This window comes from Salvia miltiorrhiza, chromosome 2 (assembly GCF_028751815.1).
Source record: "Salvia miltiorrhiza cultivar Shanhuang (shh) chromosome 2, IMPLAD_Smil_shh, whole genome shotgun sequence".
NCBI classification, from domain to species: Eukaryota; Viridiplantae; Streptophyta; class Magnoliopsida; order Lamiales; family Lamiaceae; genus Salvia; species Salvia miltiorrhiza.
Window position 1 is genome coordinate 34,938,871 of NC_080388.1, and position 16,509 is coordinate 34,955,379.

A 16,509-nucleotide genomic window follows, 5' to 3' on the forward strand; every position below is an offset into this window, starting at 1 on the left:
GATAAAGGCCCAATTCGAATTTAGATGTGAAGCCCAAGTCATTAAAAATAACATCAAGCCCAGCTTAAAATAATTCGGCCCACAATAAATTAAAAGGAAAAGCCCAATTTCCTTAAAATAAACAAGCTCAAATTCGGCCCAAACATAGCCCAACTTAAAAAAAACAAAAGCCCAAACCTCTCTCTCTTTACTCAACTCTCGGTCCTTCTTTTTTTTCTCACCCACACAATTTCAAAACTCTCTCTCTCTCAAAGAAACACACACACACAGACGCACGTTTCGGTTCTCTCTCTCTCTCGATCCGTCTCCAGCCGAGGCAGGCGCCGCCGCCGCTGCCGGCGCGGTCGTGCCTGGCAGAGGGCGGCACACCTTGCCGTCTCACTCTTCTCTCTCTCTCAAGGAGCTGCTCGCCCCTTCCTCTCCAGCCTGCTCGCTCGGCGCCCCTCAAAATTCGGTCGGTTCCACCTTCTCCGGCGGTCCAGCCATCGTCCGCTATCACCGGCGTCGACCTTCTACACGTCTAGCCCAACGCCCCCTTTTCTCTTCATCGCAGAGCCCTAAATCGGACCATGGATCTGAAATATCATCGTTGCCGCTGCTGCTACTCTTTCGTCCGAAATCCAGCGATTCAATCGGCGCCGATCGTTCTCTCTCTCGGCCAAGATCTGATCGGCTTCGGCTGCCGACGCGTCAACCTCAACGTCGTTCTTCCTTTCGAAATGAGCCCCAGCTCTCCGCTCTTATTCTCTCACAGAAAGACCCAGGTGATTTTCCCTTTTCAAACCCGAGCCCTAGCTTTTCTTCATCAGAAATCGCCGTCGCCACTCTGCAATTTCCGGCGATGTCCGCCTCTGCCGCCGCTCCTCCGAAAATGGCGAGTGGAGTTGTTGCTGTTATCGCGCTGAGGTCCGGCGTGACAGTAGGTCTTCTAGTTTCACCGTTGACGCTGTCCTAATTCCAGAAAAGAAGAGGTCGCCGCTGCCTAGCAGCCGCTGCTCGGGCTCGGTACCGGTCGAGGCAGTCAGCCTCCCCCCCTTAAAAGCTAAGTCAAACCATTCTCTTTTATCGATTCTTAACGCGAATTAGGAACGATAAGGTGTAATCTCTTATTTGCTTTTTGCATAAACTCAAATTATGCTTGTTTAAAACTTCATATGAACTGTCACTTGCTCATAAAAGCGTAGTTGGCGTAATTACTAAGTTCAAGATGCTATAAGGTCTTCTATGATTGAACTGATCATGCCCATGCTTTAATATGAATGCTTTCTGGAATGGGTATCTGAAATAGAATTATACCTTGAGAACGAATGTTGGTTGGCTGTTTGTCGTTGAGCTTAACGAACTGGAATGATTTGGGCTGAACTTAAAGTTTGGCACAGCAGTGAATGAATACTCCCTCTTGCTTCTTCGATTTCTTAAGGTATTAAATGGGTTGGAACTGAACTGAAATAAATTGATGTTGTTGCTCTTTATTGCAGGTGGGTAATGAAAGAAAATAGAGCATTAAAGCAAGTTTACCTTGAGAACTTGGCTGAACGAAGTGGGGGCTTCTCTGCTCTTTGGAGAGACCTCTTGGTGACAGGAAAATGATAGAGAATGTTGTGCTCTCTGCTGGAGTCGAGAGTAAGTGGAGGAGAGTTGGTGGTGCTTTAATAAGTGAGTTGTTGGCTGTAAAGTTAAAGGATTGGAGATAGCGGTGGTGGTTGGCTGAGGGAGAAAAGAAAAAGGTGGTGGCACAATTGGCTAGTGCGTAGGTCTCATAAATATATGTTGAGTGGAGTTGGTGGCTGAGTAGGCCACGTAGAGTCTATAGCTTTTGTAATATACTAGACGATTTTCCCCAAGCTGGGAACTAGCCTGTAATCTGTGAACTGTAAATAAATACTGGCTTCGATTTTCAATATCGCATTTCTGTATCTTGCTTGATATCTTTTTCCTTGCCTGCTAACTTGATAAACTGTAATATAACTTAAATTAAATCCGTAGATTTAATCTGCGTTGCAGTCGGAATAATTCCTCGACTTCTAGTAGCACTAATAAAATTTAAATGCTTCTGTTTTTCGATTAATAAATAACATGACTTTGCTAAGTCAGTTATAACTTGAAAATAATAATTATTGAATGGCTCAATAATCCTCGTCGCGTTTTTCTCATACTTATAAAAGTATAAAGTTAAAATAATAACTCTGTTTCTAAAAAAATCAGGACCATAAACTGGATTTATTTATAAAAATTTGCATTTACTAGTTTTAATCATAATTAAAAGAGCGGGCTACTACACTAGAGCTGCAGCAGCTTGATGTAAAAACTGCCTTTCTTCATGGAGATTTGAAGGAAAGCATTTACATGCATCAACCCGAGGGTTTTGTGCTGCCTGGAGATGAAGGAAAGGTATGCTTACTGAAAAAATCTCTTTATGGATTAAAACAGAGCTCTAGACAATGGTATCTAAAATTTGATAGGCACATGAATGATATAGGTTTTACCAGATCCAATTATGATAACTGTGTGTATCTTAGAAAGAATGACAATGGTGATTATACTTATCTCTTGTTATATGTTGATGATATGTTGGTAGCTAGTAAAAGTATAACTGAGATAAATAAACTGAAAGCTGATTTGAGACAGAAGTTTGAAATGAAAGATTTAGGAAATGCTAAACGAATATTGGGTATGGATTTGATTAGGATGAAAGAATGTGGTCAGCTTTGGCTTACACAACATGATTATGTGCAAAAGATTCTTAAAAAATTCATGATTAATGACTCTAAAGGAGTTAGTACCCCTCTTGCACAACATTTTAAACTCTCAAAATCTCAGTGTCCTAAAACTGCTACTGATAGAGCTTTTATGCAAAAAATCCCTTATGCTAATATAGTGGGTAGCATAATGTATAGCATGATTTGTACTAGGCCTGACATATCTTTTGCTATAAGTGCTGCTAGTAGATTTATGGCAGATCCAGGTAAAGAACACTGGTCTGGATTGAAATGGATCCTTAGATACTTAAAATCAACTGCAAACCATGGTATTTTGTTTGAGAAAACTGATGCAGGTTGCAGAGATGTATTGCATGGCTATGTTGATTCGGATTATGCAGGTAACATAGATACTAGAAAGTCTCAATCCGGTTATGTGTTTACATTATATGGAGCTGCTGTAAGCTGGAAGTCAGTGATGCAATCTGTAGTGGCCTTGTCTACTACTGAGGCAGAGTTCATGGCATTGACAGAAGCAATAAAGGAAGCTATATGGCTTAAAGGTATCATTGCTGAATTTGGTATTAAGCAAAAGTGTGTATCCATTAAGTGTGACAGCTAGAGTGCGATTCATTTGGTTAAACACCAAGTATTCCATGAAAGAAGCAAACATATAGATGTAAGACTTCATTTCATTAGGGATATTGTGAGCAAAGGTATAGTACATGTTGAGAAGGTGTCCACAGATGAGAATGCTGCGGATATGTTAACAAAACCATTGCCTACTGAAAAGTTCAAACATTGTTTGAGCTTGATCAAACTCATGGAGAAATGATGAGCTGAATGGAAGCCCTGTGGTGGGGCTGAATTGGTGGAAAGCTGGCATATGGTGTTTATTTGATTAAGGTGGAGAATTGTAGAAGTGTAATCTACATAAACACGCTTTTGGCTGGGGGTTTAAGTGAAATAGCAACTTAAGTCGAGGGACTTTGCTGAAAAGGGGATCTATTTCCTGTTATGCATGAAGACATGTTTTCAACAGAGCCGATCAGATTTGAAGTGCAGTTCACGATGGTGATTCAATCCAGCTGGTAGCTCTTATGTTTTATATAGATTAGCGGTTACTTTGTTAAGTAGTTAGTTCATTTTCTATTCTGTGATTGTATTAGAGATTGAATGAAAAACTGAGAGAAGAGGTAGGAGAGTTTAGAACCGCGAATCAGCTCGGTTTTGAGTGTGTGTTCTTGCCTACTGTTGTACTCTTGTAATCCTTCACAGATTGATCAATAAACATCGCTGGTTAACCCCCGTGGACGTAGGCTCAATTTGAGCTGAACCACGTAAACGATTGTGTCGCGTGTTCTTCGTTTCTTGTTCGAGTTTTTCGATCCACAATTGATTCAATTGAATTAAGATGTGGGATAAGAAATGAGACATTTAAAGGCATAAATTTTTATTATCTCTCATTTTCCCATCCATCAAAGTGAACGCACCCTAAGAGTAATCCCTTATTTATTTTAATGGATTCAAACTTTGCATATGCCAACGCTCTTGATTAATTCTATTATTTAAGTTAGTTTTGTTTGATTATTATCTTATTAAAAGGGTGAGAGTGTCATACGATCTTTAGGATAAAAATATTCAATCATGTGTGCGTGTGTTAGCCTAGTGGTAGAAGGTTAATCTCCAAGACCTGAGGTCCTGTGCTCGAGTCCCCCCAAAATTTATTTATTTACTTATGTAATTTATTCAAAAAAAAAAAACCCAATCATTTATATTATTATTATTATTATTATTATTTTTTGAGAAAACAAGGGCAGCTTTCATTAATCAGCAAGAAGAGAGTTTAGAAACAGAAGGGAGACCTCAGAAACAAACTGAGCCACATGATTAAGGAGAGAAACTTTAGCTAAACAATCAGCTATATAGTTGCCTTCACGGGGGGTCCAGCTGAAGGAGCAGCATCCAAACGAGGCAGCCAAGCTTAGAATCTTGTCAACAGAGTCACCAAGAGAAGAACGATCCTCCTTCCTGTTCTGAAATCTCCAAAATAAGGATTGGCAATCTGTCTCGATGATGATATCTTCGAGTCCCTTATCTTTGCACATGATCAGGCCTTCAAGGATCGCTCTAGCCTCGCCTTCTTCCGCCGAGTAAAACCCCGGGATAAAACCCTAACGACCACCCACCAACATCCCATCCTTGTTCGTACTCACCACACCAAAGCCAAAGCCACGTCCCACATCAATCGCTGCATCACAATTAATCTTGAACTGAGAGTCACGAGAGCAATTGAGAGTAAGGTTTCTGGTAAGCGATAGGTGATCAGGTAAAGGTTTCGAGCAAACAGCTCGCTGCGCTATCACAAGACAATCACCATGAGAGAGGGATTTGTCCTGGAAAATAAGGAGGTTCCGAGAGTACCAGCAGGCCCAGGTAATCGACGCAAACAAAGTGTGAATCTCCTTAACCGGATTCTGGCGAAAATAAATGGAATTATTGATAATGCAAAATAAATGTTTTATTTTTGTAGTTCAATTGTGACATAATCACGACAGAATTTTTTCACAACAGTAAAGATATTATGTTACCGGACTAATAATGGAATTATGGGGCCATAAGTACATGCCAAAGACTACCAATGATCCATTTGGATTCGGATTGAAGCCATCACACTATTCCTCATTAAACTAATTTTGCGACAGAATTGCACGATTTCACGATAGCATTTTTCATTGATCACCAAATTTTTTATTGTGATTCGATAGCAGAGCACTTCCAAGATTTTAAATTGATTGATTTATTTATATTTTATCCAATCCATCTGACAGTAAATAAATGACCATAAATCTAACCGATCGAACAGGTATTAAAAATAATGGCAGAATCTAGGAGCCTATTAGAGTATTTGAGTTGGAGACAAATCACACTTCTTTTTTTGATGTGATTAAAAGATTAGAGATCTTTACGAGGCTAAAAAATCAACGGTAGGTAACAGAAAATTAGGAGTCCAATAATGTTTCGACGTGCCATTGGCTGGTTAACAAATCCAAGCCACTTAGAATCGACCAATCAAAAGATGCCAGAAATACATGCTGATTCTGCATGAGGAATTGACTAGGGAGATGAGACATATATTTTTGTACCAATTTGAAGTTTCAGATGCCCACCATCGATCAAAGTTGAAGGTGGGCTATGCTTCAAATTTGGGCAGTCATTATCTGCATCAATTATTTTATCGAAAACTTTTGTCGGCTTGGTTTTGGTTGTGTTCGAGCCAATTACGTGATTCTTCTACAGTCCAATAGAAATTATTACTCGTATATAAAACCCTAATATTACTTAGATTTGGATAAATTTAATTTTAATTCACCTATAAAATCGTCAAAATAAATTCCAAGCTGTCGGTATGCCCAAATTCCGATGCTTCTAACAAGTGCTGACGTTTTAAATGAAACTAGGCTTCCAGATTGTTCTTTTTATAACTAAAAGCAAACTAACTATAGTATTTAATATCCTTTTCAAAAAAAAATCAGCGAAAAAAATATTTAATCACATGTTCGAACTTTAGTATATTATAACTAGTTGATGCAAATTTGATGATTAAAAAATATTTAAATGTCCATCGTCGTAGGATTTAGATGTGCATAAATTTTGGCCCGAAACAATGAGACGAGCAACTTTGTTGTGATATATGCGCTTCTATGCCACCTTATTTTCGGTTTTTTTTTAATATTTTAATTAATTTTCGTAATTCTTTTTTTAAGAATTTAATTTCTTTTTGAATTAGAATTTATTTTTAGGTTAATAAATACTCTCTCCTCCATCCCAACTTTTAGTATCCATATTTTCTTTTTTGACATTACCAAATTTTGGTATTCATTTATATTTTTAGTAAAAATAGGTGGAATTCTTATTCCATTTTAATTATTTTAACATTCGTGAGACTCTTATTCCACTCACAACGCAGTCAATCACTTTATTAAAACTCGTGTCACTTTCAAATGGATACTAAAAGGTGAAACGGAACGAGTATTTGTTTAGGTATTTCATGAGCATACTTTCATAAATTTCTTTATTTAAAGACCATTAGTGATGTACGTATTTATCTCGTGTCAAAACTATAAAAAAAGTTTCCCTCAAAAAAAAAAAAAAAAACTATAGAAAAAGATAGTTGTAGTGATATGATATCCATTACATATGCTGAGAAAACAGAGGTGCAAACAGAGTGAAACAGAGAGCTGTATGTAATGTAATTTAATTAACAAAGTGTCGTTTCTGTAAAACTGTGTACTTATCATTAACGATAAAAGTGATCTGAGATTTGCACACAATTCGTGAAAGAATAAGCAGAAAACAGCTGAGCTTCAATTCTACCTAAATCCCAAAGCTACAAGCTGCTTCTCCTAAAACCTCCCACATTAAATATTAACAAAAAAAGAAAAAACAATCCAAATTTAAGCCTCTTCCACATCAACAATGGAGGGCTCTTCTTGAAGACAGCAGGAAGATTCCGGGGACACATCTGAGCCATCCCACAGGCAATTCTCCACTGTAATTTATGAAAACAATCACATCAGAGCTGCTCGGCCAAGTCTTTGGCCGTGATGAATGTACCATGAAAGCCGTAAGGAACTCGTGATGGAAGTTTCACGGTGGCCTCCAGCTTCATGGTCATGGCATTCACGATCTGCAACTCGGATTTCCAGTTCTTTTCGTCATGCACGAAGGCGAGGATGTAGCCGTCGTCCTCCTCCTCAGAGGCGGCGTCTCTGGGGAGGAAGAGCGGCTCCCCGCCGTATTTTTCGTCCCCGTAAAAGAATTTCTCCACTTGGCCGGTGAATAAGTCGACCTTAGCGAAACCGGAGACTTTAGGCCACGGCTCTGCGATGGCGAGATAGGCGTAGCGAGTTTTCCTCCCCAGCTTGTTCCGGTTGACCATGCCGGCCTCGAGGTTGACCTGATCGGCCTCGGACATGATGGGGCGGCGGGTGGACTTGCCGGTCCGCAGATTGAGGCGGATTTCGGATAAAACGCTCTTCAATCCTTGGTCGCATTCATTGAAGATGGAATCCGGCGGGGTCATGCAGGAGCCGATGACAACCACCTCATCCGTCTCAGGCTCCTCCCATGCATTCCAGAGATGGAAGCAGAAGCAGTCGGGGACATCCACCCATTTCATGGCGCTGGCGTCTTTGGCGTACTTGTCCAGCACGCCGAACCTCGAGGTCTTGCTGCGATCGTAGACCACGGGAGAGCCGCCGCGGATCATCTCGGACATCTTGAACACCACCTGCTGGTCCGGGATGATGACGAACTTCTCGGTGATGGCGAAGTCGTGCATCATTGTCGGCTCCGCCAGCGGGATTTCCACGTCCTCGGATTTCTCCCCATTTTGTTGGAAGTGGAAGTACTTTAGGTAGGGCTTCTGGATGACGTCGTAGCTGAGGGCGAACATCTCGCCGGTGGCGGGGTCGAGCTTCGGGTGGGCGATCATGGTGGCGTCCAGCTGCCCGTCGAAGCTGTAGCGCCCCACGGTTTTGAGGTCGCCGGCGGGAGTGACCCTCACGTGATAGGGCAAGTCGTCTTCGGACATGGCGAGTAAGCGGTTATTGAAGTAAACTAATCCGGCGTTGGCGACGCCGGTGCCGTGGGCGTGGTCGACCAGATTGAAGAGGCCGCGGGCGTAGAAGAGGAGCAGCCTGGCTATGCCGGAGTGGCCGTGGAGCTCGCCGATGGCCTTGGGGAAAATGGGGCGGCCGATGGAGCGTTCCTGGATGAGGCGCTGCGTCTCCGTGAAGCGGCAGGCGTAGCTGGCGGTGCCCTTCTTGAACTGGACGGAGTGGATCATGCCGTCGCCGTCGAAGAAGTGGTGCCCGGCCACCGGCTCGAAGAGCGGATTGGCGCCGTTCCTGACGTAGACGCCGCTGATGGCGTCGGGGATTTTCCCGACAACGGGGAGGTTGTGCTTGACGGGCTGCTCCGGCACCGGGGAGAAGTTGCCGGCGATCTGGACTCTGGGATCGGCGGTTTTGGGGAGAGGGTGCTGGAGCTCGTGGGCGGTGAGTGCGCCCTCAACGGCCTCGAGGGCCATTGCAGCGGCTTTCTGGATGATGTTCCATTGGGGCTTGGATGACGGCGGAGTTGATTTTGTTTGTGGGGCGGCGACGGTTGATTGTTTAGGGAATTGGAGTGCCGGGGTTTGGAGAGAGCATTTTATGGTGTGGAATGAGAATGAGTTTGTACGATCACCTCTCGATGCTGAATATATGTTGGGGTTAGCTAACGACGAAGTGGCCATGGCTACCTATTTTGGGATGAGTAGGTGTGTTTTAGGGAGAGAGAAGAGGAGTGAGAGTGATGAGGAGAATTTTGATTGTGTGTTGAGTGATTGATGAGAGAGAAGGGGTGGGGGCGGAGTATATATAGAGCGAAATGCGGGGATGGAGGTCCACTTCTAACATGTAGGAGAAGCCCACGTGTTGGATATCCCAAAAGGGGGACTTTATATTGGATTGATAATAAACGAGGTGGGGGGAACTGCTCATGCCTTACTTAATGCTACTACTCCTTTTACATTTTACCTTCATTACATAACTTCCAAAGATTATGGTACATGTATATCATTCATTTTTATAACATCCTCTCAATATTGATATTTATATATCTGATCATGAATATCATATGATGAATCTTAAGTCGCCAGATATATCATCGTAGCTGCATTATATTATGATGGATTTATATCGAGGAATTGTGAGGAAATTAGATAAATAAAAGAGATGGGAGATTAGTGGAATACTACAAGAGAGTGAGGTAGTTGTGGTTTGAAAGTGGAAGGCCAAATATGGGTGAGGGGCAAAACAATTTTGAGTAAAATAGATGTATGTGTGCATTGGGTTGGGAGGAAATTGATTGGTCAATTTTCTCTACTCGTCGGGGAAAAGCTAAAACCCCGCGTTGAAGCCTCTCAAACTAAAGAAAACGACATTTAGTGGAGACACGTGGCGGTTTAGCTTAAGGTCTTAACCTAAATCAAGGTCACATCATCAAATGTCCAACACGCTTGCCCATTCTGCTTTTTATCGGTTCCCACTTCAAAATTTCTCACGTATGCTAATTCTAATTACTAAAATTTATGGATTAATTTATTTTCTCTGTGCATATTCAATTTTAGTAGAAAAATGAGGTCATACATGTTTCGTTGGAGCTTCTTCCCTCAAAATAGAATAATGAATACTCCATATTATGGGTATATATATTATAGTTTTGTGCCTGTGACCTATACCAACAAAATTAAAGGAAAATAAAATAAGCCTTGTTTTGATTTAGTTGGTGGAGTAGGTCTCTACGTTGAGTTTATCCTACATATTTTGCTTAGTACTGTTGTCTATCTTTTGTGTGTGATTTGTGAGCTTTTGTTAATATACGGCTATAGTGTTGTCAATTTACGTGGATTTGAAAGAAAAAAAAAAGTAAATTAACGTATATCTTGTAGCCATTAACCTAATTAACTACTTGGCATCAAACTGACAGACAATATGGATATAAATTTCACTTAAATTTAATTTATTAATTGACGCTTACTTTTGAGCATTAGTTTAGATAGATAAAAATAGTAAGATTCAAGTTGTTGTGAGGATATCCCAAAATTCTTCATAACTCATTTGATTCAATTCCTTAATTTATAGTATTTCATTAAGAAAGTAAAATTTCAAAATTCTTAAAAATAGAGGTAAAAATAGTCAATCCATATGTTAGTTCGAGTATAATTTGTGGCCCTGTTATTCAAAGGGTGGCTAGGCTGTCTTCTAATTGTTTAATATATATGAATAACAACATATCACATGAGTTTTTGGTGCTTTCGTTCGACACAAGAACACAGATCTGTTCATGTTCTGATTCATTAAGGCCGAATAATTGCATGAAAATTTTCTTTTTTTGGTAAACTATATACTTTAATCAATCTAAAATTATTGCGCGCCATCATAAATTATTTGCGGCAATTTAAATGCAGATTTTGCATTTTCATATGTAATTAATCTTTGTGAATTATTACAGTTTCATTGTTTTAGTAAATTATTAAGAACAAGAGCAACATGTTGGGCAGGTGGGTCAGCAGATGCACGGCTCTAAGGAACCATCTTTGGATGATGATGAGATTATGGAAGAGATGGAGATGGAACCAGCTCCGGGAAAGAAGATTACGGTGGATGTGGAAAAAGAGCAGGATAATTTGGATTTGGCTAGTCGCATTTGTCGGCTAGAAGAACAAGTTAGTCAAGGGGTGCAGATGCTCACAGAGTCAAAGCGAGGGCGTGGTCGTCCAAAGGGTTTAGGGAAGGACATGAGAAAGGAGACGGTGCAGGGAGTTCCGAAAGATAGCATAAAAAGTCGTCTCAGAAATGCGAGCGAAATGGGTTACCAACCAAGAGAATTTTTTATTGATCTTAGCAATAAGCCTAGTATGCGTGTAATGGATAATATTGCCAATAGTCGTTGGTCGGATATGGATGATTATCCGGACTTAAGGTTTTGATTTATTAGCTTTCTTTCTTTCTTCTACGATCTCTTTTTGAGTTTCGTACCCTTAGTCTGCTCTCTGTGCTTTCAAGGGATGCTTTTTTTTTTCTTTTTTTTCTTTTTCATTTATATTAAACCTCAATTTAATAATAATTGTTTTAGTAAATTATTATTTCATTTCATATTTACTTTAATAAAATAATAAAAATATACAAAATAGTACTCCCTCCGTCCCACTTCAATTGACACTTTTACTTTGGGCACGGAAATTAAGAATAAAGGGTTGGGTGTGTAAAGTGGGTTGGGACCATTTGTTTACTGTGTGTAGAGAAGATAGGGACCACATGCTATTTTTCGAAAGTGTCAATTGAAGTGGGACAAACAAAAAAGGCAAGTGTGCCAATTGAAGTGGGACGGAGGGAGTAGTATATAGAAAAAACATCCAATTGGGTACTGTTTAAGCATGCTTACTTAACAATCAATATAGACCCCATTATATATATAATATTGAAGTGATTAATTAGGCACCGATTTCCAGGAAGAATACTTTTACCATGATTAGCGTATATTTAACTTAAAAATCAAGGACTGGTTAACAACCATATCTTAACCGGTGCTACAATATTAGTAGTTTATTTAAACGTCCATAGAGAAAAAATAGCATGCGGCTATTTGCGACGATGTCGGCTCTCTCTGTCTCTCACTTTTCATTTTTTCTTTAATTTCTATTAAGATTTTTGGCAGAAACAAAGTTCGTTGTGGATATGTACATGTTTTAATTGCAAAAACTTAAACTTTATATGTTGTTTAATCAAGGCAATTATATCAATTCATAATCAGTTTCAAGTTAACTAATTAATAGATAAAGTAAAGTGAACAGGTAACTAATAACATATCTATATCTATATATTAAGCGTAAATTTTGCAAATTTACTTTGAGGAAATAAATTAGGCATATGAAATAAATGAGAGGAAAGAGGAGAAATAAAACAAAGAAGAGAGAGGGAGAAAAAAAAAGAGAGAAAAAAAAATGGAGAGAGAGAATATTTACTTTGAAAATTTAAAATAATAAATAGTACATTTTATTTGTTTTAAATTTATTTTTTATTACTATTAAAATAAATTAAAATTTGTGTCTTGATTTAAATTTAAGATGTATATATAGAATTTTTTATGAATAAAAATAAATATGTAATATAAATATCTTGGATGGACCAGAATAACATCTTCTTAAAAATCGTCAATTTGCACCATTTATTTCTTAAATATCGTGAAATTTTATTCATGAAAAAATATTAAATAATCATATTAAATTAAAGATCATGATAAAATCTTTAATATATAGTGTAAAAATAATTAAAAATAAATTTGGAACGAATAAGTTATGATTATTTATATTTTTAGATTAAACATTTTTTTCTCTCTCTTATATCATCTCTCCTTAATGTTGAACATACTATTATTTTCTTTATTTTATTTTAAACAATAAATATACTCCCTCCGTCCATGAAAGAACTTCATATCTTTCCTTTTTGGGACGTGTACAAAAAAACTTCTTACCTATTTTTGGACTATACCCCACCACTTATAATTACTCTTACTTTTCACTTTTCACAACTCTCAATATTAATTATAGTAACATCTTTTCATCACTCACAATACACTCAACTACCTTTTATCCACTCTCAATACACTCAATAATATTTTTTCTTAAAACTCGTGTTACTCCCTCCCTATGTTGCATAGGTGCGGGGGCGATACGATACGAGTACGGGGATACGGGTTTCTAAAAAATTATATGGTGCGATTCGGCAAGGATACATCTAATTATTAAAATTTTATTATATATAATGCTTATAAAATATATACAATTTACATTTTCTTAAATTAATTATATGTAATTTACATTTTATTTTACTCCAAAGTTAAGCATTTTCAATTATATAAGTTAATTCGGCAACACTATATATATAGATTCAAATATTATTAGTCCAATAAAATTATCAAAATCAACCTTGTGTAGGCCTTTCGTGCATGAGATACGTGAATTTCGCCTATGGAATTTGCGAATCCGGTTTATTTTTATAAATTGTTTTAAAAGATACGCCACGTGGCGAATCGGGTGCGAATCCGACGAGAATCGGAGAGAATCGCACCCCAAAAGAATCCGATTCGCCGTACATGCTAATTTTTGAAGAATCCGTGCATCATAGCTCCCTCCTAAGAAGTTCTTTCATGGACGGAGGGAGTATTTTATTTTCTATATTTTATTAGCTATTGATTTTTGTGATTTTATTTACATGTATTATTTAGTTTATAGTAATTTTTAGTGCAACTAAAGAGGGAAATTATATTGATTTAGAAATCATTAATTTTTATTGCATGTTGCTAGAACAAAACAGTTCGCAACTAATTATAAATTAGAATTTTTGTGGACAATCGAAATGATGGTACGTAGTACTATAACAAATATTGCACATAAGAAAAAAAAATCTAAAGTGCATATTGTTATATTGTTATTTTTTGTTAAATTATTAATAATTTAACTTTTTTCTTATAAATTTGGTTTACTATTTATATTTAATTTATTGAAAATGCCACTTAAATTTTATAATTGTTGTGCATTGCATGGGGAGGGTGTACAACTAGTGAGAATTATCACATATAACCCTTTCTTATAAAAACATAAGTTTTATAGCCCCACTTTATAATACACAACTTAAACATCCATTTTAAGCTTAAAAGACTATAATATCCTTTGAATTTTTATTTAATATTTAAAATTATATACCTCTCTCTAAATTCTTTCCCCCTCTACGTATGTATGTATATCATCTTCCATGGCAGCCATTGAAGCTCACCATCAACAGCCGATTTCTCCTGTCACCGGTTCCTGCCGTCGCCAGTCAGCCGGTTCCTATCGTCGGGTGCCGTCGTTGCCGCTACACCTCACTAAAGATGTAGGCGTGATGGCCTGAAATAGGCGGCGGTCGATGCGCCGACGGGTTTGGGTTCCAGTAGCCGCCGTTCGCGTCGCGCAGCCGCCGTTCTGAATGAAGACGGCGACGGGTCGGGGCGAGGCTGGGCTTCGACGGCGACAGGGCTGGGCTACTGTGGCGGCGACAGGGCTGGTCAGGCACGCGACGGCGGGCAGGGCAAGCGCACGACGTTTCGGCTGCGACGGCGGGCAGGGCAGGCGCGCGACGTTCCGGGCAGAGTAGGCGCGCGACGGCGGGGCGTCGACGGCGACAGGGCAGAACTACGGCGGCGGCGACGGGTCGGAGGTGGGCGGCGGCTGAAGAAGGGTTGGCCGATTTTTTTGGTTTTTAAGTTACGTGGATTTGATGTCTTGTCTTGTGAGGGGATGAGTTTTTTGAATTTTTATTTTGTAAACTCTAAAATAAATAAGGGTATAATAGTACTTTAAGCAAAAAGGGGTTATATAACTTGTATATTAGAAACTAGGGCTATCTAACTTGTATATTTATGAACTAGGGCTATAAAAAGATTTCCCTCGTACAACTATTATATGAAAACACAGTTTTTTATCAAAAAAAATTCCGTCAATTTAGTGGCATTCTTGCAATTATAACACTAAGTAAAATGAGAGACGAGAGAGAAAGGAACAGAGAGGAGTTGCCAGCTGAAAAATGAAAGTATAAAAAGGAGAGAGAATAGATATGAGGGAGTAGAAAAAGAGATTTAGAGAAGAGAGAATAAAAGTTAATAGCTGAAAAATGAGAGAGGAACGAAGGAAGGAGGGAGAGAGAGAAGAGAGAGAGAGATATTGTATTTTATAAATTTTAAATAATTAATTTTATTTGTTTTAAATCTGTTAGAGTCAATGTTGACTTCGACAATGTTGGGTTAAGTGTTGTCAACATTTCTGAGAACCAACCAACATTTCGGAGTCTGCCTTAACACTGAACTTTGACTCTCCATTTATAACTGTATATTTTTAATCTTTACCTTCCTTTTATGGTTTATTATTTTTTGTTATTAGAAAAAAGATTTAATGCTTGTTGACCACGTTTTTAATAAGTGGAAAGGTGGTTTATTATGGTCCAAAGTAGTGGATTGTTAGTTCCTATTTTTCAGGATCCATGATCTCTTCAACCAACATTGCAAACTGGTCGATTGGAAGTTTTCAGAGGTGGATTGCGGCGGTTATAGGAACGTTGTGGAAGTGGAAAGTGGAGGAAACTAACCACGACATGAAGGTCTATAAAAGCAGCAAGAAGCCTCATTCTTTCTTACGTTTTGGAAGTGTAAAATTAGAGACCTAACATTCACTCACAACCATCTCATCATTTTTCTACTGCAAACGTGATATCGGTTCTTCAAGGATTGCTTTGACGAAGAAGGCTTAGGCAGCTAATCTGTAAAGTCTCTCTTTGTATTGACGGGAGGTCAATGGCAAGAGTTGAAGTATAAGGCCATTGGAGCGTAGCAGGTTGTTTGTTTGGGCTGTGTAACTTTTGTTATTTGGCTGTGTTTTCTTTCTGTGTTGATTCGACATTCTAGTGCAGTGAGTAGATTGATTTATCTTAGGCACCCAATCTGTAAACATAGATCACCAAGAGATCCGAATCTGTACTTTGTATTATTGAACATCATAGTAATTTTAGCCTTGATGCACTTGTGGATTATAGTGATATAATCCGTGAAAAAGTTAATTTGTGTGTTATTTATTTCCGCTGCCTGGTGGTTTCAATGTTATTAACATGTTGATAACATTCATATCAATATTACTCTACAATTTACACAGTTTTTACTTTTTGGTAATTTGACGCACTAAAACTATTTCAAAATCTATTTTATATAATTTTTATAGTAAGTAAATATTTTATTATAATTTTTAATTTAAAATACATATTAAAAAATTATTATTAAAAAATATATTTAATATAAACCTATATCTATTTAATATATGAAAGCAGAGTTTCAATGAGTCAATGACTCCCTCTTGTTTTTTCTTTTTTTTTTTTCCAGCAAATTTCTTCTCTCTTTTTTCCAACAAATTTCTTTCTCTCTCTCTCTCCGTTTCTTTTCTTTTTTATTTACTTTTTTTAAAACTAGCGTCTAACCCATTGAAATTCGATGGGAATTATTTTATGTCATCATTTATAATTATTTTATATTATTTTTATTACTATAGCATGTGAAATATTTTATATATAAATTATTTCTTTAATTAATTGATATGATCAAATGAAATTAATAATACAATATTTGAAATAATATTAATCTTAATCACTTTCACCAATTAAATGTATGTTGTGATAAT

General features: G+C 38.1%; 2 protein-coding genes across 2 annotated transcripts in view; both read right to left on the reverse strand.

Annotated features, from left to right (window-relative positions):
• LOC131012154 (endoplasmic reticulum oxidoreductin-1-like) overlaps positions 1–16,509 on the reverse strand; it is a 606,214-nt gene that overhangs the window by 405,899 nt on the left and 183,806 nt on the right. The window lies entirely within an intron of this gene.
• Positions 6,975–9,182, reverse strand: LOC131012153 (9-cis-epoxycarotenoid dioxygenase NCED1, chloroplastic-like). Its single transcript, XM_057940072.1, has one exon. The coding sequence runs from the start codon at positions 8,998–9,000 to the stop codon at positions 7,276–7,278; it is 1,725 nt and encodes a 574-aa protein (XP_057796055.1). The 5' UTR covers positions 9,001–9,182; the 3' UTR covers positions 6,975–7,275.

Bases quoted from the DNA above. Each gene is read 5' to 3' on its own strand.
- LOC131012153 (XM_057940072.1), bottom strand. From the start codon at position 9,000: ATGGCCACTTCGTCGTTAGCTAACCCCAACATATATTCAGCATCGAGA.